Source organism: Capricornis sumatraensis, chromosome 9, assembly GCF_032405125.1.
Source record: "Capricornis sumatraensis isolate serow.1 chromosome 9, serow.2, whole genome shotgun sequence".
In the NCBI taxonomy this organism is placed as follows: Eukaryota; Metazoa; Chordata; class Mammalia; order Artiodactyla; family Bovidae; genus Capricornis; species Capricornis sumatraensis.
The window spans coordinates 17,838,738-17,858,667 of record NC_091077.1 but is presented as its reverse complement, the minus strand read 5'-3'; the positions used below and the strand labels follow the sequence as shown (position 1 = coordinate 17,858,667).

Sequence of the window (19,930 nt, the reverse complement as noted above, 5' to 3'; positions counted from 1 at the left end):
GTAGGTGGAATTCCATAGATACTTAAATCCACCCATAAAAGTGAAGAAAGTGAAAGTCACTCAGTCATGTCCGACTCTTTGGGACCCCATGGACTATACAGTCCATGGAATTCTCCAGGCCAGAATACTGGAGTGGGTAGCCCTTCCCTTCTCCAAGGGATCTTCCCAACCCCGGGATGGAACCCATTTCTCCTGCATTGGAGGCAGATTCTTTACCAGCTGAGCCACAAGGGAAGCCCAATACTCTGGAATAATCTATCAAAGTGCCTTTGGGATACTAACTCTTAATCAACCCTCTGTATCGTCCCCAGTTAGCTAAAGAAATGACACAATGCTAGGGAGAAAAAAGTCATCCATGTGTGTGTAAATCATATACACATTGTCTAAATTTCTTCTTTGCGAAAGAAAAGTCTTGGGTCACTGGAGGAGAGAGCAGCATGCCTAGTCATTGTAATTTGCAAAGAGACTGAAGGTCGAATTCTGTGCTCATGTATGTTGGGAATCATTATGTTTTTGGTGGGGTAGAGGGTTGAAGGGGTTGCTAGTTTTCCAGCTAAAGGAATTCAGAAATATTTGACTTTGGCAATGGCTGCTTTTGAGAGGTATCTGCAGATAATTCAGTTTCAACAAAGCCCATTCTGGCACAGAAGTCCTCTAATTAAGACATATTAAAAGATGTTTTTAAAAAAAATGAAAAGAAAAAGAGAGGGACTTCCTGGTGGTCCAGTGGTGAAGGTCCTGAAGTTCCACTGCAGGGGGCACAGGTTCAACCCCTGATCAGGGAACTAAGATTCTGCATGCCACATGGCATAACCAAAAATTTAAAAAATTGAATAATGGTGGGATCAGGCCACAGCGGGCTCCTCTGTCTCTCAACAGATGGCAGTGGAGAGTCTTGTCAGTTTTGTAAAGGCCACTTTATGGTGAGATCACTCTGATTTTGCTTAAAGGGGGCTTCTAAGAGAAGCCCTGGGTTTGCTTAAGATTGATGTGGCCTGAGATGTAGAATTTTGACTGTGTACATGTCCTATCTAGAACCGAATGAATGAATGAATGATTGAACATTGACTGGGCAAAGGTTGAGCAGGTCTCTTCAGAAGGCAACATGAATTAGTTTTCTTTGGTAAAGGCAAGCTTATAACCCATCTCATGTCTTCCTACTGGCAACTAGTGTGACCAGCTCTATCTTCTAGAACGTTCCCTCAGACCATGTGAGTCCTGGGCCCTGGTAAAGCCAAACTTCAGAGTGATGGGACTAGTGTGACCAGCTCTATCTTCTAGAACGTTCCCTCAGACCGTGGGAGGGAGGGGTGTCCTGGGCACTGGCAAAGTCCAACTTCAGAGTGTCTGGGGCCAGGGCCAGGCTAACCCAGCCAGGCAGGAAATTTGCTTGCCCTCAGGAGAGGAGTCTTCTCCGCTAGACTAGGTCCTTCTTCCCTCAGGCAGGCACTTTCTTCCACGTACGACAGAGCCGCATCCCCCTCAGACAGGACGTCCTTCCCTCTCAGACAGGGATCTCCTTCCCCCACTGGAGATCTCCTCCTCCCTCAGGCAGGCACGTCTTCCTCCCTCTCCGGACAGGCCTCCTCCCCACCTCGGGCTCGCTGGGTTGGGACCTCTTCTTCCTTCAGACAGGCAGCTGCTCCCCCTAGGACTGGACTCCCCGCTCCTTGAACGGACTGGCTCTACCCCTCTCGCCCGTGAACGGATTGGCTCCTCCTCCCACCTCGGACAGGCCCGCCCTCCCCGGGACTCACTCCTGGCCAGCTCCAGGGCGCCATCGCGGCTGTGCTGCTGCCGCAGCCGAGCGATGTGCTCGCAGCAGTCCAGGAAGGCCTTGACGCACGCGTCGCCCTGCAGGATGAACTGGGCCCGGCGCTGGCACGGGAACTTCATGGGGTTGTCCCGCATGCCGTCTTCGCAGCACTTGCGCAGATCGCCGCTGTACTGACCCACTATGGGAACACAGATTCCCCCCCACGAACCGCGCGGCCTCAGCTGCGGCCTCGAAGCAGCAGGCACTCAGGACACAGCCCAGGGAGAACTTCCCCACCGTCAGACCCTCCCCTTCCCTCTCTAGCTGGGATCCAGAAGGGGTGGGAACCAGCGGAGGGCGCACACCTTTATCCATCCTCTTCTCCATGAGCTGCACCGAGCGGCGTCGGCGGGCGGCTGGTTTCGGGCACTGCGGATCTAAAGGCAGGTGGAAGGGGAGCCAGATGGGTCAGGCACCTACTATGTTTCTGCCTTATTGACTATGCCAAAGCCTTTGACTGTGTGGGTAACAATAAACTGGAAAATTCTGAAAGAGATGGGAATACCAGAGCACCTGACCTGCCTCTTGAGGAACCTGTATGCAGGTCAGGAAGCAACAGTTAGAACGGGACATGGAACAACACATTGGTTCCAAAGAGGAAAAGGAGTACGTCAAGGCTATATACTGTCACCCTGCTTATTTAACTTCTATGCAGAATACATCATGAGAAACACTGGGCTGGAGGAAGCACAAGCTGGAATCAAGATTGCCAGGAAAAATATCAATAACCTCAGATATGCAGATGACACCACCCTTATGGCAGAAAATGAAGAGGAACTAAAAAGCCTCTTGATGAAAGTGAAAGACGAGAGTGAAAAAGTTGGCTTAAAGCTCAACATTCAGAAAACGAAGATCATGGCATCTGGTCCCATCACTTCATGGGAAATAGATGGGGAAACAGTGGAAATAGTGTTAGACTTTATTTTGGGGGGCTCCAAAATCACTGCAGATGGTGATTGCAGCCATGAAATTAAAGACACTTACTCCTTGGAAGTAAAGTTATGACCAGCCTAGATAGCATATTCAAAAGCAGAGATTACTTTGCCAACAAAGGTCTGTCTAGTCAAGGCTATGGTTTTTCTAGTGGTCATGTATGGATGTGAGAGTTGGACTGTGAAGAAAGCTGAGTGCCGAAGAATTGATGCTTTTGAACTGTGGTGTTGGAGAAGACTCTTGAGAGTCCCTTGGACTGCAAGGAGATCCAACCAGTCCATTCTAAAGGAGATCAGTCCTAGGTGTTTGTTGGAAGGACAGATGCTGAGGCTGAAACTCCAATACTTTGGAAACCTCATGCGAAGACTTGACTCATTGGGAAAGACCCTGATGCTTGTAGGAGAAGGGGACGACAGAGGATGAGATGGCTGGATGGCATCACCGACTCAATGGACATGGGTTTAGATAAACTCCGGGAGTTGGTGATGGACAGGGAGGCCTGGCGTGCTGCAATTCATGGCGTTGCAAAGAGTTGGACACGAGTGAGCAACTGAACTGACTGACTGACCCATGTGTCCTTGGTTTCCTGCCTACTGCCGCCTCCCCCTACCCCCACCCCCACCCCCGCCGTGATGTTGGAGTGTTATTGTAGCCCATACCGAGGCTCAGAAAGAAGTGATTTGAGAGATGGTGGTGGAGGCGGGACTTCAACACCCCAACCTGCACCCCAGAGCCCCGCCCTTAGCCTGCTCTCAGTATCTGGGGGATGGAGGCTCTGCTCTCACCTGCACTGCCTCTCCCTGCCTCCTCACCTGACCTCTGCTGGGTCTCCAGGCCCTGGCTCGTCTTGAGGGCTAGTCCTGCATCCGTGAAGACGCCGGCATAGTCTCTTCCACTGCCTGGGGTGCAGCCAATGTCCGCTTTCTCCACCACGTCCCAGATCTGCGGGGTGGAGTGGAGGCGGAGGGTCAGAAGTGCCACCACCCTCTGGCCAACTTGTCCATCCAGCCCCACCCCACCCATCCTTATCCTGCTCCACAAGCTGGCAGGCCATGATGGACGATCCAGAGTTGGACTCTGGACTGCATCCATTCGCAGCACCATCTTCCACGTGGACCTTTGTCCGCCCACATTCTCTTCCTCAACTTGACTTCAACCCATCCCCGTGTCTACATCCATTCAGACCTCTATGCTCAGCCCATCTGCTCCGCTCCAGCACCATTCCCAGGTGGCTCAGTGGTAAAGGATCTGCCTGCCAATGCAGGAGACACAGGTCCCATCCCTGGGTGGGGAAGGTCCCCTGGAGAAGGAAATGGCAACCCACTCCAGTATTCTTGCCTGGGAAATGCCATGGACAGAGAAGCCTGGTGGGCTACAGTCCATGGGGTTGAGAAAGAGTTGGACAGGACTGAGTGACTGAACGACAACAAGCATCGTTCCCACCTCATCCCAATGCCATCTCTGAACCAACCTCAGCGACTCTGGGGCATACCTTACTCTGGGTCAATTTGTTCTTCTTATTCAGCACAAACACGCCCTTGTCCACGGCCACCAGCCCCACTCGGGACCCGTGGTTAGCCTCGATCTTCAGGGTTATTGGTTTCCCGGGTCGATGGTGTTTCTCTTCCTTCCCATCATTTTTCACCACCAGCTATGGGAGGGGGAGCAGGTTGGAGGGGGAAGTCAGCCCTGTAAGACCCCAAGAAGCCCAAGACAGAGGAGGTCTTGAGCTGGACTGAAAGGGGAGGGGAAGAAGCAAGCCAAACTGGCATCAGGCAGAAAAGAGAGAAAACCAGCAGCAGGCGGACACTGTGTGCAAGCCTCCACTTATGAAATAAATGAATCATAGAGATCAAATACACAGTGTGAAGAAGATAGTCAGTAACCACAGAGGATCTTTGTATGGTGACACATGGTTACTAACAGGACTCATCATGGTGAGCATTTTGAAACACAGAAATATCGAATCACATACTGATATTCGAATTGTAGAAATGTCGTACGCCCGGAACTAACATAGTGGCATAGGTCAATTAGGCACTTCCCTGTAGCTCAGTCGGTAAAGAATCCACCTGCAATGCAGGAGACCCAGGTTTGATCCCTAGGTTGGGAAGATCCCCTGGAGAAGGAAATGACAACCCACTCCAGTACTCTTGCCTGGGAAATCCCATGTACAGAGGACCCCGGCAGACTACAGTCCATGGGGTTTCAAAGAGTTGGACATGACTTAGCGAGTATCCACCACCATAGGTCAATTATACTTCAAACAAACATACTCATAGAAAAAGAGATCAGATGTGTGGTAAAGGGAAGGGGAACTGAGTGAAGGTGGTTAAAAACAAACTTTCAGCTATAAGTACCAGGGGTGTAATGTACAACATAATAAATACATGTACTTAACCCTGCTGTGCCATTATATAGGAAGGTTGTTAGAGGAAACCCTGAATTCTCACCACAAGGGGAAAGATTTTTTTTTTCTATTTCTTTAATCTCATATCTCTATGAGATGATCGGTATTCACTCAACTTATTGTGGTGATCACTTATGATGTACCTAGGTTAAATCATGCTCTACACCTTAAACTTAGCACTGTGTGTAAATTACATTTCAATAAAACTAGAAGGAAAAGAAGCTAAGGGAACTTCCCTGGTGGTCCAGTGGTTAGGACTTTGCCTTCCAATTCAGGGAGTACAGGTTCGATCCCTGGTTGGGGTGCTAAGATCCCACCTGCCTCCCAGCCAAAAAACCAAAAGCATAAAATAGAAGTTATATTGTAACAAATTCAATAAAGACTTTAAAAAATGGTCCATATGAAGAAAAACAAAAGATGAAGAAACTGAGGCTGAAAGAGACGGAAGAATGAGATGGGAAAGGAGGAGGGGCAGGAACTCTGAAATGGGGGAGAGGCATGGACTCGAAAGGCTGCAGAGAGAGAGAGCCAGAGGCACAAGAGGGACAGCCAGGCGGAGGGTCCCCAGATGGGCACAGAGAGGTGCCAGGGAGCTTACCGTGCCCATACACGAGTCCTTGACATCCACCCACACGGAGTCGGCCACCACCTCCCTCTGGCCGTTGGCATTGATCAGCGTGTAATAGGCCACCAGGCGGAAGGAAGGGATGAAGTCTGATGTGATGGTCAAGGGCAACACCACCAGGTCCTGGCCGGGCTCTCGGTCCTGGCGTCCCACCTTCAACAGCTTCCCCTTGTTCATGATCTGGGGGAACAGTTCGGTATAAGGATCAGGAAGGTGAGCGGGAGAATGGGTGGGAGTCGGGGTTGGGGGAGGTGGAATCTGGGATGGATGAGGGCTCCCAGGGAGGCTGGGAGTTCTAGAAAGCCACGGACCATGTAGGTGTAGTAGCGGATCTTGGCTTGCTGGCTGGGGTCCGTGCGCAGGTGGAAGTTGACGTTGAGAGTCTCCCCAGGCTTGAGCTCCACGCGGGGCACAGAGAGGTGCAGGTAGTTATTGGAGTTCCCCTGGGTGTTGTAGGGTAGGGCCTGCATGGTCCTGGTGGCCTGTCGCTCCTCGGGGATATTGTCCTTCTTTGTGCGTACCTGGTCAGGGAAAGACAGACGCCATGATGCCCACCTGCCCTCCCCAGAGATATCTAAATCCATACCCCTGAGACTAGGCATTTTATGTGAGGAGAAAGACTTTGCAGATGAGATTAGGTTAAGGATATTAAGGAGATGGGGAAGAAACCGAATGATCCAGGTGGGCCCAATGCCATCGCAAGTGTGCATATCAGATGTCTAGGCAGGGACTTCCTTGATGGCACAGTGGATAAGAATCTGCCTGAAAATGCAGGGAACATGGGTCCGATCCCTGGTCCGGGAAGATTACACAGGCTGTGGAGCAAAAGCCTGTGTGTCACAACTATTGAGCCTATGCACCCTAGAGCCTGTGGTCTGCAACAGAGAGAAGCCACCTCAGTGACAAATCCAAGCACCACAACTAGAGAAGCTGGCAAACAGCAACGAAGACCGAGTGCCACCAATGAATAAATAAAATGAATAAATAAATAATTTAAAATAGAAAGACATCTGGGCAGAAGACATCTAGAAGGTAGGACCCTGCTGTGCAGATGGAAACACGTCTGGGCATGCAAACTGTTATATACAGAATGGATAACCAAGGCCCTACAGCACAGCACAGGGAACTCTATTCAATATCCTGTGATAAACCATTATGGAAAAAACTATGAAAAAGAACGTGCACATGTACATGTCTAACTGAATCACTATGCTGTAGAGCAGTAATTAACACAACATTGTAAGTCAATTCTACTTCAATCAAATAAATGAAAACATAAAGAGAGCCCTTTTATGCAAATGAAAACATGTCTGTGGATGGCACATCCCTTTATGCAAATGAAAGGAACCCACTCTATGCCCAGGACAGGATCCTTTTGTGCATAAGTTAGGACCCCACTCTACAAAATTAAGTCCCCTGAGGCTGGCCCAGAACTCACGGTGATGGTCAGGGGATCCCGTTTGTTCTGTGTGTTGATGCTTAGCTTGGCCACGCCATCATCCTGGGTCAAGGACTGCACATTGCTGCCCTGGGTCACCACTGGGATGTGGCGGGCAGGGGAGCCGTCAGGGTTCGTCACGTACACCTGTGGGTACAGGGGCAGGTGGAGGGCATTTAGGCAGACCCAGAGGTGTGATCGTGCTCAGGACCAGTGTCGAGGGGTGCAGTCCTGCCCAGGGTCTCACCATGAGGTCGAAGGGCATGGCAGGTTTGAAGAACTTGGGGGTCTTGGTGAAATGGATCTGGTAGGGGGAAGTCACAATGGGGATCCCGGTGCGCTCCGCCTCCACCATGTCGCTGCCTGAGGGGGGCCAGCCATGAGGGTGGGCTCCTGGGCCACCCCTCAGGACCAGGCTTCCCCCATCAGACTGCACTCTGCCTTTGTACTGGGCCTCTGTCCTTAGACTATCTCCCCCGTCGACCTGATTCTACCTTCATTCTGCACATCCACCCTCAGAATGAGTCTCCCCTCTTGCACTGGGTCTTATGCCCCAGAGTGGTTCTTCCCTGTCAGATTGGACCCCTCTTTCATTCTGGGCCTCCTCCCTCAGACGAGGTCTCCCCTGTAAGACTGGATGCCCCCCTTCATTCTGCACCTCCTCCCTCAGGCTAGACCTCCTCTGCCAGCCTGGACCCCCCCCTTAATTCTGGGCTTCCTCTCTCAGATGAGACCTCCCTTGTCAGACTGGATCCTGCCCCCTTCCTTCTTGGCCTTCTCCCTCAGATTGCATGTCCCCCCTCAGACTGGATCCCCCTTTCATTCTGGGCCTCCGCCCCCAGACTGGGCCTCACCTGATTGCAAGATGACGGTGGCGGACACATATATGGACTTGCCCACCAGGGCATCAGCTCGGGAGGGCTGTACTCCATTCAGCAAAACCTGACGTCTCAGTACGGCCTCCCCATTACCATCGTTGATCTGGGGGAGACAGTAAGGGTTCATGGCGGAGGGGAGACCTGGGGGGGAGCGCCCAGGGCATGGGCTCAGACGACAGGAGACAGGAAGGGTGTTCAGGGTGGAGGAGACCAGACAGGGCCTCTGTTAGGTACCGGAACACGGGTGAGGGAGTGAGTCAATGAAATTCTCCGGTCACCATCCTGGACCCCAAAGATGACGAAAGCTGTTCCGTCCACGTGCTCCCCGTACAAGAACCTGCGATGCAGGGACAGTCTCACATTTTTGCCTCTGCAGATGAGTCTTCCTCCAAACTAGCTTTGGCCTCTGTTAAGCCCCTCACCCCACTTGGCCCCTCCCCCTGCCCCTCACCTGGCAATGATGTTGATCTTCAGGCCATCTGGGTCATCAACGTAGTAGAATTTCTCTTCAGGCTCTAGTTGGACCTCAAAACTGGGAAGCACTGGGGGGACAGATTATGTTGGTGGGGGACCAGCATTGGGCCCAGCCTGATGCACCCCCTCTCCCTCCCCCCACGAGCCCCGGCTCCCTGGCCCTCTTACCATATTCCTTCACCTCAAACTCAGTGGAGAAGACCTGCTGCGGAGAATCTTCATAGTGGGCTTTGATCTTCCACACCCCCATGCTGTGGGGAAGGTAGGCTGGTGATCTGGGCACACCTGGCAGCCCCCCACTCCCTCTCCTGGGGTAGGGGAGCCCCAAACCCCCTCCTGGAGGACCTGACATACTTCACCAGTTCTGGAATGTTCCAGGACAAGGCCAAGATGCCAAACTGGTTGTGAGAAGACAGGGAGTCCCGCTTGACAAGGACGCCATCGGGAGTCTGTGGGGAGACAGAGAAATGGCTCTTCAGAGATGAGGCTTTGCCTCTCGGCTTGCCCCTCCCTGTCTGCGTCTGGACATTCTCTCTGTGTTAGGTCCACAGGGGCAGTGGTGAAGAACGTGCCCCTGAGCCAGTCAGCTTGGGTTCAAATCCCCACTGAGCCAATTACAAGCTGTGGGACCTTGGGCAAGTTACTTAGCCTCTCTGTGCTCAATGAGCATATCTAGAAAAAGATAATTATTACTCCTATGTCACTGGTTTGGGACATGTTAATATAGGCAAGAGCTGATGATGATCAGCGTCTCTCCAAAGACAAATAATGACTAGCATTTGGGACTTCCCTGGTGGTGGCCCAGTGGCTAAAACTCCACACTTCCAATGCAAGGATTGCACGCTCGACCCCTGGTCATGGAACTAGATTCCACATGTCCCAGTTACAACGCAACACAACCTAATAAACAGATGTTAAAAATGATAATAACTAGCACGTGTCATCTATTGTGATGCAGGACCCTGTGCTAAGCATTTGATTAGCACATACATATACCACACAAAACTGCCCACATTTGCCTTTTTGACATAGCAATGTTGCATGGCTCGACCTCATACACATGGGATTTCATGCACTGCCAACAGGTAAACATCAGGAGACATCACATAGAAATCCGGTTTTCTGGCTTCTCTTGGAAATTAGGGTCACTGTGGATAACATGCTTCTGTTGGTACGGGGTGACATTTGCTGGGAGCTGAGCACTGTGCCTTTAGGGGAGATGTGTGTCCTGTTCATCTCTAAAGCCAGCTCACAGCCCTCAGGACCTGGCCCTTGTTAGCTCTGTGTAATCTCAGGAAATACTCAGGAAGTTCCCCAGAGGAGGACATGCCCCAGTCTTCCTGCCTTCTCTCTCCCTTCACCCTACATGTATGGTTCCCTCCCCGTCTCTCCCTGCTTCTCTCTCCCCTCTCCTTCCCTCCCCCCTTCCAGTAACTTTTTATTTATCCCACTACCCGCCAAGCATGCTGTCAACAGAAAATCCCTTCCCCCCCACTTGGAATTTATGTTCAGTGGAGGTTAGGGGAAGGTGCAATTAATAAAATGTATAGATCCAATTTACGATGCCAGAAGGAGAGGGGGTGTTGCAGTTTTACAGGGCACTCCGTGACATCTCACTGTAAAACTGGGACACGGGAACGAAGACTTGAAGGAGGTGAGGGAGCGGTCGGTGCGGAAATTTCCAGGAAGAGGGTTTTCTGGGTAGGAGAAATAGCCCACGCAAAGGCCCCGGGGCAGGGCTGCGCCTGAGGAGACCGGTGTGTGGCTGGAGCAGAGCGAGCCAAGGAGAAGAGGGAAGAAGCGAGGGCAGGGAGGGGATGGGGTAGGTCTTGCAGAGTCCTGTGGGCTGCAGGAGGACTTGAAATTTTGTTCTCAGGGAAGTGGGAGGCCTGGAGGGCTGGGGGCTGAGGAGAGGGCAGGGCCTGACTCAAGTGCTCACGGGCGCCCTCTGGCGGCACTAGGGAATTAGCGTCTGTCATCATCCCAAGCCTCGGATGAACAGACTCGGAAATGTGAAATGCCCTGTCCAGAGTCACCCAGTGACCGGGTGTCTATCTGGAGCTAGAATCCTCAGGCGCAAGCAAGCATCGCGCCACGTGGTCTCCCTGGCTCCCGGCCCCCTCTCCCGACCTCTCTATATGCCTCTCTTTGACTTTGGGTCTCCGCCGGTGGCTCTTTCTCTGTCTCGATCTCTTTGTCTCTCCCTTGGTCTCAGCCCCGGGTAGGTCTGGGGCCCCGGTTGGCTGGTACCTCAATGCTGATGAAAACCGTCTGGCCCACGGGCAGCAGCTTGTGGTCCACAGTGAAGACCCGACAGAGGACTGATCGGTGGGAGAGAGAGAGACAGTTGGGTGAGACTCTGCCCCTCCTCCAGCCCTGCCCCTCCCCAATCCCGCCCTCTCCAGCCACCGCTCCCCGCCCCTTACGCGTGGAGCCTGGGGTGTAGATGGTCTTGTCCGTCTGGATGAAGAGGTACCCGCTCTGAAGGCTGATCAGCACCACCTTCTCCACCTGGACATTCCCGAAGGTCGCGACGACAATCACGAACTTGTGCCCCTTGTCTGATTTTAACTCTTTGCTGGCCGGGATCTGGGAACGAACCAAGAGATCATTAGGGGTCTGCTCCACCTGCCCTCTTCACAACAAAGCCTGCCCATCAATTCTGGTTTGCCCAGATTTGGGGAGTAACGGGGCACTGAGATGGGGGGAGGGTTAGAGAGGGGGTTGGGGTCAGAGGGAGGCATGGGAAGGGGAAGCAAGAGGCGGCTCAGAGGAGGGAGGGCTCAGAAGGGGAAGGGACTCAAAGAGAAGACTCAGATGGAAGGGCCTCTGAAGGAAGAGGAGGGCTTAGAGAGGGAGGGGCTAGGAGGGCCGGGGCTCAGAAATGGGAAAGGGCTCAGAGATCCTAGAGCTTGGAAGGAGGTGGACTTGAGAGAGACCAGGGGGCTACTGTATAGCACAGGGACCTCTGCTCAATATTACGTAACAGCCTAAATGAGGCAAGAATTTGGAAAAGAATATATATATGTATATGTATCACTGCATCACTTGACTGTACACCTGAAATTACTGCAACATTACGCTCCAGTATAAATTTAAAAGCCGGGAACCCAAAGCCAGTGCTTTGGGACAACCCAGAGGGATAGGGTGGGGAGCAATGTGGAAGCGGTTTTTAGGATGGGGGGGGACACATGCATACCCGTGGCCGATTCATGTTGATGTATGGCAAAAACCATCACAATATTGTAAAGTAACTGTCTCCCAATTAAAATAAATTAATTAACTTAAAATAAAAAAGAAGGTGGAGACAGCTCAGAGAAAGCTCTGGATGAAGCAGTGGGAGGGGCTCAGAAAAGGGAGGGCTCAGATGGGGGAGGGGGAGACAGAAGGGGCGGGGCTCAGGCCGTGTGGGTGGGGCTCAGAGAGGGGGAAGGGCTCTCGGAGGACTCCGTGGAGGACTCTCGGAGCCGGTGCGGCATCAGCAGGACTGGATTCCTTGGCGCGCTCACCTTGATGGTGACGGTGCTCAAGTAGCCATTGTTGCTGTTCAGCTGGGTGTTTTCGTTTGACAGCACTTGTTTCTTGGCCGGGAAGTCGTGGACAGTGACCGAGACCTGAATATTCCCTTGTCCTCCGTGGGCCTCCAGCACCACAGTCTCCTCGCTCTCCAGACGCAGGACGTTGGGGGTGATCATGGAATACCTGCCGGAGGGGAGCATGGGGCGTAGAACTGTCATGCCCGGAAGCCCCAGCTGCCAGCCCTTCCCCAGGGTGAGCACTCTGCCCCAGTCCCTGGTCTCACAGGGGATCCGGTGACCGGCAGACAACTGGGGGCGGGGCGGGGGTGGGGGGTGGGAGGCAGGGGCGGTGCTTCACATCCCATCAACTGCTGATCACCAAAATGAGAGGTGCCAACTCTTCCAAGACTTCCAAACTCACCACTGAACCCGCTTATTCCAGGAGCTCTACTCCCAAAATCTTTAAACACCCCAACTCTCTAAACACCCAGCCCTGAACACCATGTGTGCTATGTGCTAAGTGGTGTCAATCGTGTCCGACTCTTTGCTGCCCTCTAGACTGTAGCCGGCCAAGGTCCTTTGTTCATGGGATTCTCCAGGCAAGAATACCAGAGTGGGTTGCTGGTGCCCTCCTCCAGGGGATCTTCCTGACCCAGGGATCAAACCCGCGTTCCTGTGTCTCCTGCATTGCAAGCAGATTCCTTACCTGCTGAGCCACCAGGACAGCCAAGACCATCCCAAACTCCTCCCTAAACCTGTGGCACCCCAGACCCAGATCCACTCCCTCAGCCACATACACCCACGCGAAGTCTCTAGACCCTTAAAACCTGAAACTACAAACTCCCAGGATCTGTGACGGTCAAATGTCCAGGACGCCAAATCACCTCTCCTGCAGAATCACTCATTCCACGTGCACACCCTACACACGCAGGGCCTTGTACCACAAATGCACACTCTCATCTCCGAAGCAGCCTTTTTTTGGGGTCAGGCTGTGACTACTCACATGGGGTTCCCCAGGGCCATAGGGAGACTGGCTAGAAGCAGCAGCAGCAGCAGGCTGGGACCTGAGGTGGGCTGCATGGTGCTGGGGCAGTGGAGGGACAGAGGGATGGAGGGATGGATGGAGAGGGCGGTGGGGGGGGGCAATGAGCTGAGGTTGCTGGAGGCTACCTTTTATTTGGCTCCTGCCTTCCTCCCTCCCCTGACCAGCCCTCACTCCCCGCAGCCTCCCTCCTCCCTGGGACTGCCCCAGATTTCTCAATACTGTTTCCTAAGTTTTTCAATCTGTAGTGCCAGCATGCCTGGCATAAGTAACCCAGGGCCATGTTCTTCAGCTACAGGGTCACAACAACCTCCTGCCCTGGCCTCCCTCCGGGTCATGGCCAGCTGGTGATCAGGGACCTTTCCCGGTTACATCCACTTTGTAGTAGATGAAAGCAGTGGGCAGAGGGCCACCCTTCGCCCCCAAGTCCAGATATCTGGGCCTGGCCCTCAGTCTACTTTTAAGCATGCATTTATTCAGCAGACTCTTCCTGTGAGTCCATCTCTGTGCTAGCATCTCATGTCCTACTTTCAGAATCTTCCATGTTGGCATGGGGCTGGGGGTCGGGGACAGAGTCCAACATCAATGGTCCTAGCCCCATGGAGTGTTTTCTCCACTGGAGAAGGACTCAGCTTCTTGGAGAGTCAGGGAAGGTTTCTTGGAGGAGGGGACATTTCAGCTGGGCTTTGAAGTATGTGTAGGAGTTCACTATCCAACTGAGAATGTTTTCTAGGGCAAGGAGAGCCTGGAATTCCCTTCACCTAATCTCATCAAGAGGCCTGAGTGGCTAAAAAGTCATAATTGAGGAAAGTCCCATGGCTAGCTTTTGTTACATCAACGCCTTCTTAGGGGAGGGAGGTTCAAGAGGGATGAGACATGTGTATACCTATGGCTGATTCATGTTTATGTATGGCAGAAACCAACACAACATTGTAAAGCAATTATCCTCCAATTAAAAAATAAATTTAAAAACATCCTCGGGACATTATTATTGTTAAAAATTGTATTTAACCTGTTGCGTATGAATTGGTAATATAGTCATATGGTTCAATATCTAAAAGGTAACCTTCCTCCTGCTCTTGTTGCTAGCCATCAGGGTCTCGGACATGACCCTGTAACCAAGTCTCACATTTCTCTCCAGAGGTATATTATACATTTACAAACATTCACACGTTTCAAAAACAAATATCAGAAAGCTCTACACACTCTTCTTCCTGGTCTCCGTGGGTTACACCTTGCTTTTTCATAAACAATATACAGTACAGATTGTCTCACTATCAGAGCACAGAGAGCTTCCTTGTTCTTACAGGCAGTGAAAGTAACCAGTCTTCTACTGATGGACAGACAGACTTCCTATTCTTACAAAACCATGCTCCCTCCAAAGAGTAATCTGCATTATTGCCCAGTTCTCATGATTGTTAACTGGTAAACCTTGGGGAAATTACTGATAACCACTTGAGCCTCAGTTTCCTCCTGTAAGGGGTTATAACAGCAAGCAACTTCAAAGGGTTCTTACTACAATGAGAAAAGATAATTCTGATCAAAGGCTGTGTTTTAACAGTAACCTTGCTAGATATCGGTAAATTCCCCTCCATAGTTATATTGATTGACATATCACCAGTCTTGCACAAAGTTGCCAATTTCCTCATCCCCGCCCCTCCCCCACCCCCACCCCTGCCCCCGGCCCACCACCCTATTTTTGCCTCAGTGTCAATATAATTTGCTTGTAAGTTGAGCCTCTGGGGGATGGGGAGACTGTGAAGCCAGGTGTAGGGAGGATGGGGAATCTATCTAGAACCCTGAAGAGATGGAGGATTCAGAAGCCCAGAGGGCTGTTTTCCAGAGCCTCCTTGAAGGGGTTAACAGGGACCTCACTCTGATTTCCTGTAAACCGTGCTCTTTCCCTGGCCATGCCCCCTGTGTCCCTCCCCCCGAGTAGGGGGAGGCGTGGAGAAACAACAAACCTGGACTCTGTCTGATCTGATTGCGACACCCTTTCCTTGGAAGAGGGGGAGGGGGTGGGGGGAGGCAAACACTTGCTTACCCTACAGAACTGGGGTTCAACTTCTGAAACTGAGACGTGGCCACCTTCTAGGATCCTCCACTCCCCAATACTTTCTTTATCTTTCTCCCCCGTCCACCCGCCAAAACATTCACCCCGTTTCCTGGTTCCGTTATAGACTTAAGCCTTCGAGCTCTGTGATTTGTCAAGGAATCAAGAATTTGAGAAGGAATTCCTGCTGGCCTCGCTCTCCCCGTGGGGTTGGCTGCCCCTCCTTCAGAGCCTCAGTTAGTCCATCTGAACAAAGGGGTTGATGGCAGTTCTGCTGCTTCTTTATTTCGGCCACACCGAGCAGCAGGCAGGTGGGAGCTTAGCTCCCTCAACCAGGGATCCAAACTGCGCCCCCACCCCCCGCATTGGAAGCGCAGAGTCTTATCCACTGGACCACCAGGGAAGTCCCAGTTCCTGCTGTTTTGACAATTAAGAGAACCCAGATGCTGTGAGAGACAGGAAGATCCCCTGGAGGAGGGCATGGCTACGCCTTCCAGTATTCTTGCCTGGAGAATCCCATGGACAGGGGAGCCTGGTGGGCTATAGTCCATGGGGCAACAAAGAGTCGGACACTGAGCGACCGACTACACACAGATGCCTTGAAGTCCTGGGCTTGGAGGGAAGGCTCATGCCCACAGTGATGAAGTTCTGAGACGGGTCCTACCCATGATATCCAGGAGGTGACCAGAGGGATGGAGGGGAAAGTGAACCAAGGTCTCCTGGGAGGGAAGGAAACAAGAGGAATTCTTCCAGGGTTTTTTCAGGGGAATGGATATTTGCATCCAGAAGTTTGGGAGGAGGATGATGGGAAAGATAAGCCAGCAGGGGAGAAAGAGAAGGAGGCATTCTTGGTGTGGACCCAGGGGGAGCGAGGCTGCCTGGGCAGGTTCTAAGTGGAATATCTAGGGGATTTTTTTTTTTTTTTTTTTTTTGGCCATGCCATACATCTTGCAGGATCTTAGTTTCCTGACCAGGGAACAAACCCAGGACCCCTGCACTGGAAGCCTGGAGTCCTAACCACTGGACCATCCTCCTAGAGGATGCCCCTCTAGGAGACTCTTACACAAACAGAATATGTTTGCTTGTTGTTGTTTAGTTGCTAAGTTGTGCCCAGCTCTTTTGCAACACCATGGATTGTAGCCCACCAGGGCCCTCTGTCCGTGGGATTTCCCTGGCAAGAATTCTGGAGTGAGCTGCCATTTCCTTCTCCAGGGGATCTTCCTGGATCAGGGATTGAACCCGAGTCCTTTGCATTGGCAGGTGGATTCTTTACCGCTGAGCCGCCAGAGAAACCCAAAATATGTGTTACTTATCTGAAATACAGATTTAACTGGGCATCCTGTATTTTGCCTGGCAACCCTAGCTAGGGTGCAAATAGAACGGGGAGGGGGGCAGAAATGGGTGTGATTTCTGAGTGACGGGAGCCCAGGTGCCCCTCTCCCCTTCAGTTCTCTGCATTTGCCTTAGTACTGTTATCTCCTGGCTGCACCCCAACCCCACCCTTTCCCCACACAGGCGTGGCCACATCTGGGAGCAGCGGACATCCATCTTCCTCACCCTTCACCCCCACCCATTCCAGGATGGGTGCTACACTGCTTTCTGGGAATTTCTCTCCAGGACCTAGAGCCTGGTCCCACCTCCACCTCTCCCTCCCCCACCAGCAGCCTAGGCTTCCCCTTCTCCCCTACTTGTTACTCAGTAACTTGGGTTAACCTTGACCTGATGGAACCCATCCATTTGCCCTCTGGCTCCTTTCCCCCACCTACTCATGCATATGCAAGCAGAGATACCAGGAACCCTCCACTTTGGGGAATACAGGGGCCAAGGTTTTTTTTTTTTTTTTTTTTTCTTGAACATGCCACTCAGCTTGAAGAATCTTAGTTCCCAAACCAGGGATCAAATACAGGCCATCATCAGTGACCGTAGAGTCCTAACCACTGGACCACCAGTGAGTTCCAAGCCAGAAGTTTTGACTCCAGCTCTGCCTTCTCCCAGCCTCTGTTCCTTGCAGAACAGAGCAAGGAACCTCCCTCTGAGTTTTGGGGTGACAGCATCTATCATCAGGCAAGCTAGTGCTCAGACAGGCGCCCAGCAATTGGTGCATGCAAGATGTACTTGAACTGTGTTTTTATTTTTACTAACTTCTGCTTCTCCTCTCTCTTGCCTTATTTCAGTGACAGCCCCTCCAGGCCTCCAGGCCAGAGTTCCCGCTTCCTCCCTCTCCCTCATCCCCTGTAATCCTCCCTGGGACCCCTGGGTTGTCTCTCCCCATCCATCCTTCTTTCCACTCCTGGGGTCCCTGGCTTCCTTGCTGTAAACTCACCTCTTCCAGGTCATCTAGTCCACAGCAACTGGGGATTTTTTTCTAAAACACACCTTTGCATCCCTTCTACAAAATCATGATGTGTAATCGCGGAATGCACGCTAAGGACTGTGAACCTCTCAGTGGCAGCGTCTTATTGATTTTATGCATCTTAACTCTGCACATCTTGTTTATTCTGAGTGCCTTAGGTGCTACTGTTGCTGTTTAGTCGCTCAGTTGTGTCTGACTCTTTTGTGGCCCCATGGGCTGGAGCTCACCAGGCTCCTCTGTCCGTGGGGTTTCTTAGGCAAAATTTTGGGGTTGGTTGCCAGTTCCTTCTCCAGGGCATCTTCCCAACCCAGGGATCAAACTCAAGTTTCTTGCATTGGCAGGTGGATTCTTTACCACTGAACCACCGGGCAAGTCCATTAGGTGCTATTACTATCCCCATTATACAGTTAAAGAAACTGAGGGCTTTGGCCAGTTGGTTAAGAGCCTCTGGCTGGTAGCAGCTGAGATTTGAAGCAGGCAGCTGGGCTCCAGAGTTTCTGATTGCTGCTGTAACAGATGATCACAGTTCTGGTGGCTTAGAACAATGTTTATTATCCTACAGTTCCGGAGAGCTGAAGTCTGAAATTGAGGTGTCAGGAGGGCTGTGTTTCTTCTGGAAGCTCTAGGGGAGAATCTGTATCAGGGCTATGCCGGCTTCTAGGGGCTGCCTCCATTCCTGGGCTCGTGGCTTCTTCCATCTTCCAAATGCATGACTCTAGGGACTTAAATTCAGTCCACGGGCTAAGACTCTGCGCTCTGAATGCAGGGGGCCTGAGTTCCATCTCTAGCTGGGGAACTAGATCCCACAGGGAGCAAATAACAGATCCTGAGAGCCATAACTAAAGATCCCACATGCTGCAACAACAATTGGAAGATTCTGCGTGCAGCAACTAAGACCTGACACAGCCAAAAACCAAACCAAAGCAAAACTCAACCAAATAAAAAACCCCACATCGCTTTTCACCATCACATCTCATTCTCTGAACCTGACCCTCCTAGTATTAGTCACTGAGTCATGTCCATTTCTTTGTGACCCCATGGACTATAGCCCACCAGGCTCCTCAGTCCATGGGACTCTCCAGGCAAGAATACTGGAGCAGGTTGCCATTCCTTTCTCCAGGGGATCTTCCTGACCCAGGAATCATACCTGGGTCTCCTATATTGCAGGCTGATTCTTGACCATCTGAGCCTCCTGTGGAGTGCCCCCCCCCCCACCACCTCTTACAGGGACTCTTGTAATGACAGTGCATCCATCCGAACAATCCAGAATCATTCCTCACATGGAAAGTGCCTCTTGTCATGTAAGGGGACATAGTTCCAGGCTGTGGGGATTAGGGAGGGGACAACTTGGGAAAGCCATATGCCCTAACACACACGAAGAATAAAACATCATCCCTGGACAACCAAGTCCCTCATTGCTTTAAACTCTTCTTGCCTCCCGTGGGCCCCAGCAGAGTCCAGCAATGTCTGCCTGCCTTTAGGCTTCTGCCAGTTGCTCTTGCCCTCCCCCCTGACCCCTGCCAGACCTGCAGAGGAACTTGCAAACTGTTCTGGGCATCGCCTTGCTGCAGAATTTCCTCAGCCTGCAATGCCTTCCCACTTCCTTCTTTGTCTGGCTGGGCTATATATATTCATCTGGGCCCTAGCTGGACCTGTTTCCTCTTGCAGAAACCCTTGACCCCAGCCTGATTTCCTCCCCCTGGCCCATCCATGCCTGCAGTCCCCACCAAGGAATATTTCTCAGGGCTCCAGAAGAGGTTCTGAGTGCTCTAGATGAAGGGTGAAGTGGGGCGGAGCAAAATGCATCATGGGCGCCGGCCCACAGGTGTGTGCACAGATGTGTGCACAGGTGCACCTCCAATCTGCACTCCTGGAGGTTGGGGGAAATTCACAAATGGTCAGGCTGTGTTGCAGGGCACTGTGCTGAGCCAGATTCCCATCATGATGTGTGATACTCAGCTCTCTGGGGTCCCCATTTTACTTGAAAGGAAACAGAGAGGTTAAGCTACTTAACAGGCTACACAGCAAATGCGGGCAAGGTCGAGAGGCTTGGGGGCAAGTCTGGTGCAGAGTGGGAAAAGTGGGTTGCCATTTCCTTCTCCAGGGGATCTTTGCCACCCAAGGATACAACCTGCATCCCTAGCACTGTAGGTGAATTCTTTACCACGGAGCCACCCGGGAAGCACCTTTCAATATGCTACCGATATTCTATATCGTTTGCTACTATTTTATATTTTTATTTAAAAATATTGAATTATTTTATTTTTCTTCATTTGGCTGCATCAGGCTTAGCTGTGGTTTTCAGGATCTTACATCATTTGTTGTGGCATGTGGGATCTCTAGTTGCCACACGTGGGGTCTTGTTCCCTAACTAGGAACCAAACCTGGAC

The 19,930-nt window shown here is 51.7% G+C and overlaps 1 protein-coding gene across 1 annotated transcript in view; it reads right to left on the bottom strand.

Annotated features, from left to right (window-relative positions):
- Window positions 1–13,218, bottom strand: part of LOC138085483 (complement C3-like) — a 36,389-nt gene extending 23,171 nt beyond the window's left edge. Inside the window, exons 1-17 of the mRNA XM_068979899.1 lie at window positions 13,096–13,218; window positions 12,084–12,276; window positions 11,001–11,163; window positions 10,825–10,895; window positions 8,929–9,023; window positions 8,743–8,825; window positions 8,552–8,642; window positions 8,335–8,437; window positions 8,077–8,203; window positions 7,470–7,585; window positions 7,223–7,369; window positions 6,096–6,305; window positions 5,758–5,964; window positions 4,242–4,400; window positions 3,562–3,691; window positions 2,122–2,193; window positions 1,758–1,955 (exon numbers count right to left, since the gene is read on the bottom strand). Coding sequence (XP_068836000.1) covers window positions 1,758–1,955; window positions 2,122–2,193; window positions 3,562–3,691; window positions 4,242–4,400; window positions 5,758–5,964; window positions 6,096–6,305; window positions 7,223–7,369; window positions 7,470–7,585; window positions 8,077–8,203; window positions 8,335–8,437; window positions 8,552–8,642; window positions 8,743–8,825; window positions 8,929–9,023; window positions 10,825–10,895; window positions 11,001–11,163; window positions 12,084–12,276; window positions 13,096–13,172 — 2,242 coding nt within the window. The 5' untranslated portion in view covers window positions 13,173–13,218. The remainder of the gene's footprint in view (window positions 1–1,757; window positions 1,956–2,121; window positions 2,194–3,561; window positions 3,692–4,241; window positions 4,401–5,757; window positions 5,965–6,095; window positions 6,306–7,222; window positions 7,370–7,469; window positions 7,586–8,076; window positions 8,204–8,334; window positions 8,438–8,551; window positions 8,643–8,742; window positions 8,826–8,928; window positions 9,024–10,824; window positions 10,896–11,000; window positions 11,164–12,083; window positions 12,277–13,095) is intronic.
- Window positions 13,219–19,930: the final 6,712 nt, after the last annotated feature.